The sequence below is a fragment of the Phyllobates terribilis genome, unplaced genomic scaffold, assembly GCF_046119375.1.
Source record: "Phyllobates terribilis strain yellow unplaced genomic scaffold, ASM4611937v1 Scaffold_1__5_contigs__length_1240528914, whole genome shotgun sequence".
NCBI classification, from domain to species: domain Eukaryota; kingdom Metazoa; phylum Chordata; class Amphibia; order Anura; family Dendrobatidae; genus Phyllobates; species Phyllobates terribilis.
This window is the reverse complement of record NW_027362761.1, coordinates 1,041,701,120-1,041,714,801: the sequence shown is the minus strand read 5'-3', so window position 1 is coordinate 1,041,714,801 and position 13,682 is coordinate 1,041,701,120. Positions and strand designations below refer to the sequence as shown.

Below are 13,682 nucleotides of genomic sequence, written 5' to 3'. Positions count from 1 at the left end.
TGATGAGGTCACCTTCACCCGGCATCAGTGCGCCAAGGGTCCGTATGCCCTGCACGTGCATAGACTTACTGAGAAGGAGCTACGGGGTGAGGAGGATCAAGAGGACCCAGACGGGTCTAAAGATTACCCTCAGCCAAGAGCACACCGCCACTGATGAACTGTAAATAGAACATGTAAATAATTACCCGTGTGGGTACAGAGACTGTTGCTACAAAAGTGTAGTCCCCGTTGGGACCAGTGAACTGTTCTAGTGTGTCCCATATCCCTTAACAGGCTGAGGACTGTGAACAGCCATCCCTTTTCCCCTCTGGCCGAGGACTGAGAGCGGCCATACCTTCCCTTGTATATAGTTGCGCTTCTTAAAGTGCCCCCTACCGGTTTTATAGGAAACTGATGTTATTACTACAAGAGACTGTTGCACTTTACCCGGTCACAAGTTGCACCGTGGCCGGAGAAACAAGAATGTTTTATATGAAAAAGTTTTATGCTGATAGTATATATAATGTTTTATATGTTTATGATGTTTTAAAAAAAAAAAAATTTGTATGTTTGTGATGTTTTTATTCTTTTACAGCCCGAGGACGTGCTGTGATTTACCAGGGGGGAATGTAGCACCCTGAGGACTCGGCTGCTACAGGGGTATTACACCTCAAGCCAGAGGTGTGGTATTCCACTCCCGGGTAAGGATGGAGTGTGGAACTGAGCTCAGTAGGCTGCATGCACTACATACATCCCATTTCCGGGGGACAGAACTACGGTACTCCCACCAGTATATGTGCAGGTACGACAGCGTCTGTCCCTGGCTGGAGTGGGAGGGGGGTGAAACATCCCAGTAGTGTAGGGGCAGATAGGGGGAGTACTCTGGGTAAAGCTAGGAGCTCATTGGGTGCTAGTCACCTGGGCTCACACATAGAGGGAGTATATAAGGTGGGCACCATCTAAGAACAGGGTCAGTCAGTGAGAGTTTAACCTGAGGAGCAGAGCAGAGGAGTTCAGCCAGGAGGGCTGACAGGGAGCTGTGGCTCCGGCTGGGCCCAGCTCCAGAACAGAGCCTGCTGAGAGAGAGAGAGAGGAGTGAGAAGGACCCAGAGAGGAAAGAAGAAAGAACCCCAAGATCCCAGAATAAGGACAAAGGGTGAAGGGTCGGCAAGAGGGTACCGGATCCCAAGCTGGCGGAGGCCAAAGCAAACCTTAGCCAGGAACCGGAGGTCGTGGGCAGGATCTGCCACGACCCTCACCAAATCCACTAGAAAGGCACACCAAGCATAGGGTCAGGGAGCCCAGAGGAGGCTTGACCAACAAGAGACCCGAGGGAGCCGGACATAAGTGGATCCCTGGTGGGAACGGCCAGTAGAAAGGGAAAGTCAGAAAGGAGCTCAGGACCACGCTCCAGAATTGCCTGGGGGTTGGCCGAGTCCAGGACCTGGTGGACGCAGCACGGCTCGGGTGGGCACTCAAGGCCAGAGTGACCAAAAGAACATCAGTAAGTAAAAACCCTGAACTGCACCTCCTGACTCTGAGTCTCCTTGCTGCACCTTCACAACCACCATCCTCCACGTCTGACCCCCTGAGGCTATACCCCTCCCGTTGGGGGTTATACTACCACAGCTGCACACACACCACCAGCCTCAGCGGACCATCCTGCAGCGGCGGCCTTTTGACTGCAAATCAACGGGTGGCGTAGTCGACACTAAGAACATCTGCAAGGACTGCCGCACACTGAGTTTGACACCGTGGGCACGGACCGGGTCACAGCCACTCGGAGACTACAACCCCCATCTGATCCGGCTCCGGGTATCCCTAACAACATGGCCCAGGGGGCGCGTCAATTTTGGCGTAGTCGGCAGGATAACGTGCCCGCAACCATCGGGTACTGCGTGCCTGAAGAAAAGTTCACATTTACCTCAAAAAGAAGTCTCCCGCCAATTCCAGAGGGTCCCCGCCATCGGACGCCATCTCGGATCAGTTCCCGCCATTTGCCCGTCATCTGCAGTCTTTTCCCGCCATCCACAGAGTTTCCCGCCACTGGGAGAAGATTCCCGCCATTTCAGAAGATTTCCCGCCTTGGCAGAGCGGACGCCATTATGGGCGTGCCAGAGGATGGCAAGAGGCCACCTCCCATCGTGGGCCAGGATCGGAAATGGCGCCAAAAGTGGAAACCGCCCCCACCAGCAGAGACTGTGATGATTGATATGTCCATCAGCGTGAAGGAACTGCCCCTGGAACTGGCAATCACAAAGTTGCCCCAGGACCACCCCCAATGTGGGCGGAGACGGAACAAAAGAGCGAAGATGGGTGCAGCCTGGAGGAGTCTGGAGAGAGCGCACCCGGAGATGAGGAGTCTGGAGAGGAGTCCAGAGAGAACACACCCGGAGATGGAGGGAGAGTCAGGCAGCACCGACCCTGTGGTCAGGAGCCTGTTGCAGGCCGCCACTCCAGAAGGCCTGCTGGAGATCCTGGCACAGCTCCCCCGAGACCGGGAGCGTGCACAGACCGCGCTGGAGGGCCTCGCACGAAGGATGGCCCGGGTGCAGCAGGAAACGCTGGCGGAGTGGACCCGAGAGATGGCCCTGCAGGCTGGAGCCTGCCAGCGAAGCATGTCACCCGCAGCGAGGAGCAAGTCCACCTCTGAGGACGGCGAAGGAGGGACGACGGCCGGAGACGACGCCGCGGAGGGAGCCGAAGAGATGAAGGCAGGTAATGGGGACGACAATATCCCGTGCCCAGAAGCCGTAAACCTGCCCCAGCTCCCCGTCGCAGAGCCCGAAGCCCCACTCACCGTTCCCGTAGCCGCTGCGTCATCGCTCCAAGCTAGGCCTCAAGCGGCCGGAGCCGCGACCACGCCCCCTGTGACGTCACGCGCCTCGATCCAGAGCGCGGCCAAGCAGGAGACGCCACCGGCCTGGTCGCAAGGCCGAGTGCCCCCGGGCGCCGCAGTGCCAACAGCGCCCTCTACCTCCACTGAGCCACCGGCCTGGTCACTGGGCCAAGTAACCCCGGGCGCCGCCGTCTTCACGGTGCCCTTTACATTCAGGGTGCCCCAGGCCTGGTCGCAAGGCCTGGTGAACCCGGGCGCCGCCACCAAAACAGCGCCCTCAACGTCCACAGCGCCACACCTGGGTGAAGATCTATTTGCCCAGCACACATGCCCGGATGGGCAGCCCTTTATATGGCCACCGGAGTATTACCAACTTGAGATCCAAAAGGAAAGGCCCCTGTGCGAGCCCCTGATTCCAGCTCCGAAGCCCGTCAAGAGGACCCCGCTCTCGTTGGAGGAGACACAGTTTGAGTGGGACCCCACTGGAGGAGATCTCATGGGGTTCACCCAAGAAACTCGGGCGGCCGCAGCTGAGCGTGCGGAGTGCTGCCGGCAGCAGTTAGAGGTCTTCGACCGGGAACGGAGAGAGAGGCGGGTCCGTGAGCAGCGGCTGCAGATGCAGAGCGCAGAGCAGAAGAGCCGGACCAGGAGGAACCCCCGTGCAGCCCACGGTCCCCGTGCCACCGGGACTGTAATAAAATTCCAGTTGGAGCACGGGTGGGGTTTCATCCGGGACCACAAGACCCCCGGCGACGTCTTTGTCACCCGCAGAGACGTTGAAAGTCATCTGCCGGAGGGACACAGAGGTCGTGACCTATACCTGGGTGATGAGGTCACCTTCACCCGGCATCAGTGCGCCAAGGGTCCGTATGCCCTGCACGTGCATAGACTTACTGAGAAGGAGCTACGGGGTGAGGAGGATCAAGAGGACCCAGACGGGTCTAAAGATTACCCTCAGCCAAGAGCACACCGCCACTGATGAACTGTAAATAGAACATGTAAATAATTACCCGTGTGGGTACAGAGACTGTTGCTACAAAAGTGTAGTCCCCGTTGGGACCAGTGAACTGTTCTAGTGTGTCCCATATCCCTTAACAGGCTGAGGACTGTGAACAGCTATCCCTTTTCCCCTCTGGCCGAGGACTGAGAGCGGCCATACCTTCCCTTGTATATAGTTGCGCTTCTTAAAGTGCCCCCTACCGGTTTTATAGGAAACTGATGTTATTACTACAAGAGACTGTTGCACTTTACCCGGTCACAAGTTGCACCGTGGCCGGAGAAACAAGAATGTTTTATATGAAAAAGTTTTATGCTGATAGTATATATAATGTTTTATATGTTTATGATGTTTTAAAAAAAAAAAAAATTTGTATGTTTGTGATGTTTTTATTCTTTTACAGCCCGAGGACGTGCTGTGATTTACCAGGGGGGAATGTAGCACCCTGAGGACTCGGCTGCTACAGGGGTATTACACCTCAAGCCAGAGGTGTGGTATTCCACTCCCGGGTAAGGATGGAGTGTGGAACTGAGCTCAGTAGGCTGCATGCACTACATACATCCCATTTCCGGGGGACAGAACTACGGTACTCCCACCAGTATATGTGCAGGTACGACAGCGTCTGTCCCTGGCTGGAGTGGGAGGGGGGTGAAACATCCCAGTAGTGTAGGGGCAGATAGGGGGAGTACTCTGGGTAAAGCTAGGAGCTCATTGGGTGCTAGTCACCTGGGCTCACACATAGAGGGAGTATATAAGGTGGGCACCATCTAAGAACAGGGTCAGTCAGTGAGAGTTTAACCTGAGGAGCAGAGCAGAGGAGTTCAGCCAGGAGGGCTGACAGGGAGCTGTGGCTCCGGCTGGGCCCAGCTCCAGAACAGAGCCTGCTGAGAGAGAGAGAGAGGAGTGAGAAGGACCCAGAGAGGAAAGAAGAAAGAACCCCAAGATCCCAGAATAAGGACAAAGGGTGAAGGGTCGGCAAGAGGGTACCGGATCCCAAGCTGGCGGAGGCCAAAGCAAACCTTAGCCAGGAACCGGAGGTCGTGGGCAGGATCTGCCACGACCCTCACCAAATCCACTAGAAAGGCACACCAAGCATAGGGTCAGGGAGCCCAGAGGAGGCTTGACCAACAAGAGACCCGAGGGAGCCGGACATAAGTGGATCCCTGGTGGGAACGGCCAGTAGAAAGGGAAAGTCAGAAAGGAGCTCAGGACCACGCTCCAGAATTGCCTGGGGGTTGGCCGAGTCCAGGACCTGGTGGACGCAGCACGGCTCGGGTGGGCACTCAAGGCCAGAGTGACCAAAAGAACATCAGTAAGTAAAAACCCTGAACTGCACCTCCTGACTCTGAGTCTCCTTGCTGCACCTTCACAACCACCATCCTCCACGTCTGACCCCCTGAGGCTATACCCCTCCCGTTGGGGGTTATACTACCACAGCTGCACACACACCACCAGCCTCAGCGGACCATCCTGCAGCGGTGGCCTTTTGACCGCAAATCAACGGGTGGCGTAGTCGACACTAAGAACATCTGCAAGGACTGCCGCACACTGAGTTTGACACCGTGGGCACGGACCGGGTCACAGCCACTCGGAGACTACAACCCCCATCTGATCCGGCTCCGGGTATCCCTAACAACATGGCCCAGGGGGCGCGTCAATTTTGGCGTAGTCGGCAGGATAACGTGCCCGCAACCATCGGGTACTGCGTGCCTGAAGAAAAGTTCACATTTACCTCAAAAAGAAGTCTCCCGCCAATTCCAGAGGGTCCCCGCCATCGGACGCCATCTCGGATCAGTTCCCGCCATTTGCCCGTCATCTGCAGTCTTTTCCCGCCATCCACAGAGTTTCCCGCCACTGGGAGAAGATTCCCGCCATTTCAGAAGATTTCCCTCCTTGGCAGAGCGGACGCCATTATGGGCGTGCCAGAGGATGGCAAGAGGCCACCTCCCATCGTGGGCCAGGATCGGAAATGGCGCCAAAAGTGGAAACCGCCCCCACCAGCAGAGACTGTGATGATTGATATGTCCATCAGCGTGAAGGAACTGCCCCTGGAACTGGCAATCACAAAGTTGCCCCAGGACCACCCCCAATGTGGGCGGAGACGGAACAAAAGAGCGAAGATGGGTGCAGCCTGGAGGAGTCTGGAGAGAGCGCACCCGGAGATGAGGAGTCTGGAGAGGAGTCCAGAGAGAACACACCCGGAGATGGAGGGAGAGTCAGGCAGCACCGACCCTGTGGTCAGGAGCCTGTTGCAGGCCGCCACTCCAGAAGGCCTGCTGGAGATCCTGGCACAGCTCCCCCGAGACCGGGAGCGTGCACAGACCGCGCTGGAGGGCCTCGCACGAAGGATGGCCCGGGTGCAGCAGGAAACGCTGGCGGAGTGGACCCGAGAGATGGCCCTGCAGGCTGGAGCCTGCCAGCGAAGCATGTCACCCGCAGCGAGGAGCAAGTCCACCTCTGAGGACGGCGAAGGAGGGACGACGGCCGGAGACGACGCCGCGGAGGGAGCCGAAGAGATGAAGGCAGGTAATGGGGACGACAATATCCCGTGCCCAGAAGCCGTAAACCTGCCCCAGCTCCCCGTCGCAGAGCCCGAAGCCCCACTCACCGTTCCCGTAGCCGCTGCGTCATCGCTCCAAGCTAGGCCTCAAGCGGCCGGAGCCGCGACCACGCCCCCTGTGACGTCACGCGCCTCGATCCAGAGCGCGGCCAAGCAGGAGACGCCACCGGCCTGGTCGCAAGGCCGAGTGCCCCCGGGCGCCGCAGTGCCAACAGCGCCCTCTACCTCCACTGAGCCACCGGCCTGGTCACTGGGCCAAGTAACCCCGGGCGCCGCCGTCTTCACGGTGCCCTTTACATTCAGGGTGCCCCAGGCCTGGTCGCAAGGCCTGGTGAACCCGGGCGCCGCCACCAAAACAGCGCCCTCAACGTCCACAGCGCCACACCTGGGTGAAGATCTATTTGCCCAGCACACATGCCCGGATGGGCAGCCCTTTATATGGCCACCGGAGTATTACCAACTTGAGCTCCAAAAGGAAAGGCCCCTGTGCGAGCCCCTGATTCCGGCTCCGAAGCCCGTCAAGAGGACCCCGCTCTCGTTGGAGGAGACACAGTTTGAGTGGGACCCCACTGGAGGAGATCTCATGGGGTTCACCCAAGAAACTCGGGCGGCCGCAGCTGAGCGTGCGGAGTGCTGCCGGCAGCAGTTAGAGGTCTTCGACCGGGAACGGAGAGAGAGGCGGGTCCGTGAGCAGCGGCTGCAGATGCAGAGCGCAGAGCAGAAGAGCCGGACCAGGAGGAACCCCCGTGCAGCCCACGGTCCCCGTGCCACCGGGACTGTAATAAAATTCCAGTTGGAGCACGGGTGGGGTTTCATCCGGGACCACAAGACCCCCGGTGACGTCTTTGTCACCCGCAGAGACGTTGAAAGTCATCTGCCGGAGGGACACAGAGGTCGTGACCTATACCTGGGTGATGAGGTCACCTTCACCCGGCATCAGTGCGCCAAGGGTCCGTATGCCCTGCACGTGCATAGACTTACTGAGAAGGAGCTACGGGGTGAGGAGGATCAAGAGGACCCGGACGGGTCTAAAGATTACCCTCAGCCAAGAGCACACCGCCACTGATGAACTGTAAATAGAACATGTAAATAATTACCCGTGTGGGTACAGAGACTGTTGCTACAAAAGTGTAGTCCCCGTTGGGACCAGTGAACTGTTCTAGTGTGTCCCATATCCCTTAACAGGCTGAGGACTGTGAACAGCCATCCCTTTTCCCCTCTGGCCGAGGACTGAGAGCGGCCATACCTTCCCTTGTATATAGTTGCGCTTCTTAAAGTGCCCCCTACCGGTTTTATAGGAAACTGATGTTATTACTACAAGAGACTGTTGCACTTTACCCGGTCACAAGTTGCACCGTGGCCGGAGAAACAAGAATGTTTTATATGAAAAAGTTTTATGCTGATAGTATATATAATGTTTTATATGTTTATGATGTTTTAAAAAAAAAAAAAATTTGTATGTTTGTGATGTTTTTATTCTTTTACAGCCCGAGGACGTGCTGTGATTTACCAGGGGGGAATGTAGCACCCTGAGGACTCGGCTGCTACAGGGGTATTACACCTCAAGCCAGAGGTGTGGTATTCCACTCCCGGGTAAGGATGGAGTGTGGAACTGAGCTCAGTAGGCTGCATGCACTACATACATCCCATTTCCGGGGGACAGAACTACGGTACTCCCACCAGTATATGTGCAGGTACGACAGCGTCTGTCCCTGGCTGGAGTGGGAGGGGGGTGGAACATCCCAGTAGTGTAGGGGCAGATAGGGGGAGTACTCTGGGTAAAGCTAGGAGCTCATTGGGTGCTAGTCACCTGGGCTCACACATAGAGGGAGTATATAAGGTGGGCACCATCTAAGAACAGGGTCAGTCAGTGAGAGTTTAACCTGAGGAGCAGAGCAGAGGAGTTCAGCCAGGAGGGCTGACAGGGAGCTGTGGCTCCGGCTGGGCCCAGCTCCAGAACAGAGCCTGCTGAGAGAGAGAGAGAGGAGTGAGAAGGACCCAGAGAGGAAAGAAGAAAGAACCCCAAGATCCCAGAATAAGGACAAAGGGTGAAGGGTCGGCAAGAGGGTACCGGATCCCAAGCTGGCGGAGGCCAAAGCAAACCTTAGCCAGGAACCGGAGGTCGTGGGCAGGATCTGCCACGACCCTCACCAAATCCACTAGAAAGGCACACCAAGCATAGGGTCAGGGAGCCCAGAGGAGGCTTGACCAACAAGAGACCCGAGGGAGCCGGACATAAGTGGATCCCTGGTGGGAACGGCCAGTAGAAAGGGAAAGTCAGAAAGGAGCTCAGGACCACGCTCCAGAATTGCCTGGGGGTTGGCCGAGTCCAGGACCTGGTGGACGCAGCACGGCTCGGGTGGGCACTCAAGGCCAGAGTGACCAAAAGAACATCAGTAAGTAAAAACCCTGAACTGCACCTCCTGACTCTGAGTCTCCTTGCTGCACCTTCACAACCACCATCCTCCACGTCTGACCCCCTGAGGCTATACCCCTCCCGTTGGGGGTTATACTACCACAGCTGCACACACACCACCAGCCTCAGCGGACCATCCTGCAGCGGCGGCCTTTTGACCGCAAATCAACGGGTGGCGTAGTCGACACTAAGAACATCTGCAAGGACTGCCGCACACTGAGTTTGACACCCTGGGCACGGACCGGGTCACAGCCACTCGGAGACTACAACCCCCATCTGATCCGGCTCCGGGTATCCCTAACAACATGGCCCAGGGGGCGCGTCATATAAACCTGGGGCTGAGGCAGGGTTAGAGAGTTCAGAGGGAGAGTTGAGCCAGGAGGGCTGACAGGGAGCTGTGGCTCCGGCTGGGCCCAGCTCCTGGGCCATGCCAGAAGTAGAGAAGAGAAGCAGCATAGGAAGAAACAACAGGAGCTCTGTGGGAGCAGTGTTACAAAGAGTCAGGGGCTGGCAGCTGCAGAGCTCGCCCTGACTGAGAAGATTTCTTACCGGACCCGGAGTCCGAGGCTGTGGGGACTAACTCCTACCCAGCAGCAGAATCCGTCAGGCAGGGGATTTCAGGTCCTCTGGCCAAGAAACCCGAAGGCACGGTCACACGCATGGGACCAGCACCGCCGTCGTGGAGCGGAAGCTACTAGAAGGCCCCGAGTCACCGGCCATACGGGGGAGCACCACACGGTACACTCAGGGACGTGGGCTACTTATACTCGCTTCTAGCAAGGTAGCCAGAAGAGTATCGTTAGTTTGGGAGGCCTACAACTCCGCCTGGCCAGGGGAGATCCCATCTGCTCAAGGACTGACCAGGCCCCAACCGCTAGCCAGTACTCCGGGAGGGTCTATCTTTGTCACCAGTAAAGACCCTGAACTACACCGCATCGTCTCTGAGTGGTTCCTGCTACCCCCATCATCCACGTCGGCTGCCCTGAGGCCATACCCCTCCCGTTGGGGGTTATACCATCCACGCTGCACCATCCTTCCACCGGCCTCAGCGGTCTGCCCTGCAGCGGCAGCTCCATAGCTGCATTCAACGGGTGGCGTAGTCGTCCATCATCTACCGCTGATACAGCGCCACTTAGTCTGACTCCCTGGGCACGGACCGGATCACCGCCACGAGACTACAACCCTCAAGAGATCCGGCTCCGGGTAAGCTCCCGCGTGCGCAAGGCAGCGCGACACAGGCCCAGGGGCGCGTCACCGGCATTCAGAGAGAAGCCGCCGGACAGGTGAATATAACTTTATTTGTTATTTTATTCTTTTTTTACAGGTACAATGGTACCCAGGTCTGGATGAGAGTCTCCTCTCCTCCAGAACTGGGTACCATCCGCACATAGAGACGCATAGAAGCCGCTTGTAGAAATGTACAGTCGCGGTTTCTATGCGTTTCAATGCAAGTCAATGGTAGGAGTTCCGCTGCGCTACCGCAAAATTAAATGACATGCTGCGGATTTTTGTACGCAGCATAAACGCTGGGGAAAAATCCGCAGCATGTGCATAGAACATGCGGAATCCCCTTGGGGACCATGGGGTGCGGATTACCTAGCGTTTAACAAGCGTTTACGCTGCGGAAATTCCGCAGCATAAACGCTTGAAAAACGCTACGTGGGCACCCAGCCTTACATTCTCTTTTTTCATTTGGTCAAATAGAACCCACTCAAATTTCCATGGAAAATTATTACAACAAATTGGAGTGGAATAATAGAATACACTAGACTTGATCTAGAAGTTATAATAATCAATTTTCTATATAACTGTTAAAAACACATCAACCAGGAGCAAGGGAAAGTCAGTAGTTGTAATTTAGTCTCTGTCAGTAGTGTTCATGAGCTTCAGTAATAGGATACATTTTACTTCTAAGTTCCTTACATTGGTACGTGACGGATGGGCACAGACTGTGATAACAGTGGGTTTATCAACCAAGTTAATATGGTCTCACTATCCACTACTAAGATAAATACTTCTGCTAAAGCTTCTCATGTTTCTGATTAAGAACCATGGAACTGTATATTGTACCAGACTTGTCAAATAAATTATCCATATAGTTACTGTGGAAAACAGCGGAAATTTGAAACATCTGCAGGAGACGTCACAACCTTGTAGTTAATGTCTAAATACTATAATTCTTGTGATAAAGTATACAATCAACAGTTAACCCAAAATATTATCAATATTTATGTGCTTAGAAAATGATCTATCTATCTATCTATCTATCTATCTATCTATCTATCTATCTATCTGTCTATATATTATCTATCATCTATCTATCTATCTATCTATCTATCTGTCTATATATTATCTATCTATCTATCTCTCTATCCTATCTGTCCATCTCTATGTCTGTCCATCTATATCGCTGTGTGCTATTGATCTGTCGATATATTTTTGCATTCTATTTTCTATCTATATTTTTTCTGTGTAATTCTATAGATCAATCCTTTGCTGTATTTTCTCTTTCTATGCACCTGAGAATGATTTGTGATGAGCACCTGCAGTTAATACAATCCACAACTGGACAGTTTCTTTTGGTGATGGCTCACAATTTATATAACAATCTGCGTATTTGGAAAGAAAAGCTGAATATTCATTCCAATTAAACCAAGCAAGGTCAGAGTCCTAATAGTAATGTTTTTGCAAATCACGTCACAATAAGCACACAGCTGCCTATTTACGGCTTTCCACCATGAGAACGATTTTCGCAGTAAAGATCCGTGATTTATAAAAAGCACAGTTGTTGACAAGTAGTGTTTAACTAAATTGGAATTTGAGGTATGGATAATATCCACGGATATCAAACATGTCTGCATTTGCCAAAACAGGTCAGAAATAAGACTTGTGCACACAGGATTCCCACCATTATAAAATAAGCATAACTACAAAGAGAGAAAGTTCCAGTTTACCCGCACTATCTGTACTTGTAGACTTATTCTGAGATAATACAACCATAACCATAGTATAACAATAGAATTATACAATCCCCACGCTCCGGAACAGATGAGGTATCAGTACTTACTTAGAGGTTCTCTCGCCTTGACAGTACCAACAGCGCTGCCGTTTGGAACATCCTCTGATATGACAAATGTATAGCGGGATTTTTCAAAGATTGGTGGTGCGACTGTAGTTTTTTGTATGTTAACAGTTATGGATGCATTCACTGCAGAGGTTAGACCGCCTTTATCCCGTGCACATACAGAAAAGGTCGCTTGTAAATCTTCCAGATGATTGAGCGCAGCAATCAAATAGATAACTCCTAAAAAAAATACAAAATAACATTCAGTTGCATTCAATATTACACAGAAATGTCCTTACAAATGATACTGCATGTTGGAAATTAAATCACAATGTGTACTGTATAGATCTGTATTGCTAATATCAGGGGTGTAACTATAATAGGTGCAGAGGTTGCAATTGCACCCGGGCCCTGGAGTTTAGGGGGCCCAAAATGTCACTTTGGTCGATATGAAAAGACCATTACTATTGAAAATTTGCAATCATTGGGGGCCCTGATGGAGCTTTTGCATTGGGGCCCATGAGCTTCAAGTAACACCACTGCTAATAATCCAGAAAGGGGGACCTCCACCATCCTTCCTTAAGCACATTATAGTGTTAATTTTCTCATAGGTAGTTCAGTTTGTTAAGGTCATTTTGTAATAATTACATCTTTCCTGTACAGTAAATCATCTTGACATGAACTGACTGATGACGGGCTTGTGCGTATACACATTAGCCAATCTAAAAACACAGAGCTGCAGTATAAAGCATGAAGGAAATCAGCAGCTTAACCCACTAATGATACATGAAATATATTATGTTCCAGGCTTCCTTTTTTTTACAAATTTCACTATTTAGCTGTTAATGCCTCAGGCCATCTTTTTCTGCTACTAATTTCTGTCACCTTTTAGTCATTTCACTCAACTGAAAACTTCGGTAAACTGTGTCATGTTCCTGGTGGAGGTTCCTGCCACCAAACTTTCACTATAGTAGAGTTTGGCTTTTGTTTTTTCCTATTCTCTTTCATTTTAGGCAGATTCCTCCCTTTCTCCCTCTTTTGTTTGCTAATTATGTATAATCTCTGTACAACCCCAATTAAAAAAAAAGTTGGGATGTTGTGTAAAATGGAAAAGAGACAAAAATGCAATTATTTGGAAATTTTATAACCATACTTTCTTCCCATTAGAGCATAACACACTAATCAGAAGGTAAAAGTCAAACATTTTTCCATTGAATTTGTAAAAATTAACTTATTTAGAAATTGAGAGCAGCCACACATCTCAAGACGTTAGGACAGGACCATGTCCATGTCCACCATTGTGTATTCGTGTCATCGCCTCTTCGTTTTACAATAGTTAGTAAACGTCTGCGAAGTGAGGAGAAGAATTGATTCCTGTCTGATGTAGGATTTTAGTGCCTCAGTAGTTCTGGGCCTCTGCCGGTTTTTTCGCTTTATAATACATCAAATGTTTTCTATTGGTGAAAGGTCTGAACTGCCGGTGGCCAGTTCATCTACCAAACCCTCTCTCTGTGAAGCTATGCTGTTGTGATGGATGCAGTATGTGGTTTAGCATTGTCTTGATAAAAATATGCATGAAATTGATGTTGTCTGGATGGGAGCATGTGTTGTTCTAAAACCTTTATAAAATTGTTCAGCATTCGTAGTGCCCTGCAAGATGTGTAAGCTGCCCATGCCATAGGCATTAACACCCATACCATCAGACAATTTTTGAACTGTATGCTGATAACAAGCTGGATGGTTCCTCTCCTCTTGAGTCTCCATAAAATAATTTAAAATTTTGATTCATCTGACCATAGAATACTCTTCCATTTTGCCTCAGGCCAT

At 52.2% G+C, this 13,682-nt stretch overlaps 1 protein-coding gene across 1 annotated transcript in view; it reads right to left on the bottom strand.

Annotated features, from left to right (window-relative positions):
- Positions 1 to 13,682, bottom strand: part of DCHS2 (dachsous cadherin-related 2) — a 464,316-nt gene that overhangs the window by 140,379 nt on the left and 310,255 nt on the right. The window contains exon 4 of the mRNA XM_073645211.1: positions 11,859 to 12,095. Within this exon, the coding sequence (XP_073501312.1) occupies positions 11,859 to 12,095 (237 nt within the window). The remainder of the gene's footprint in view (positions 1 to 11,858; positions 12,096 to 13,682) is intronic.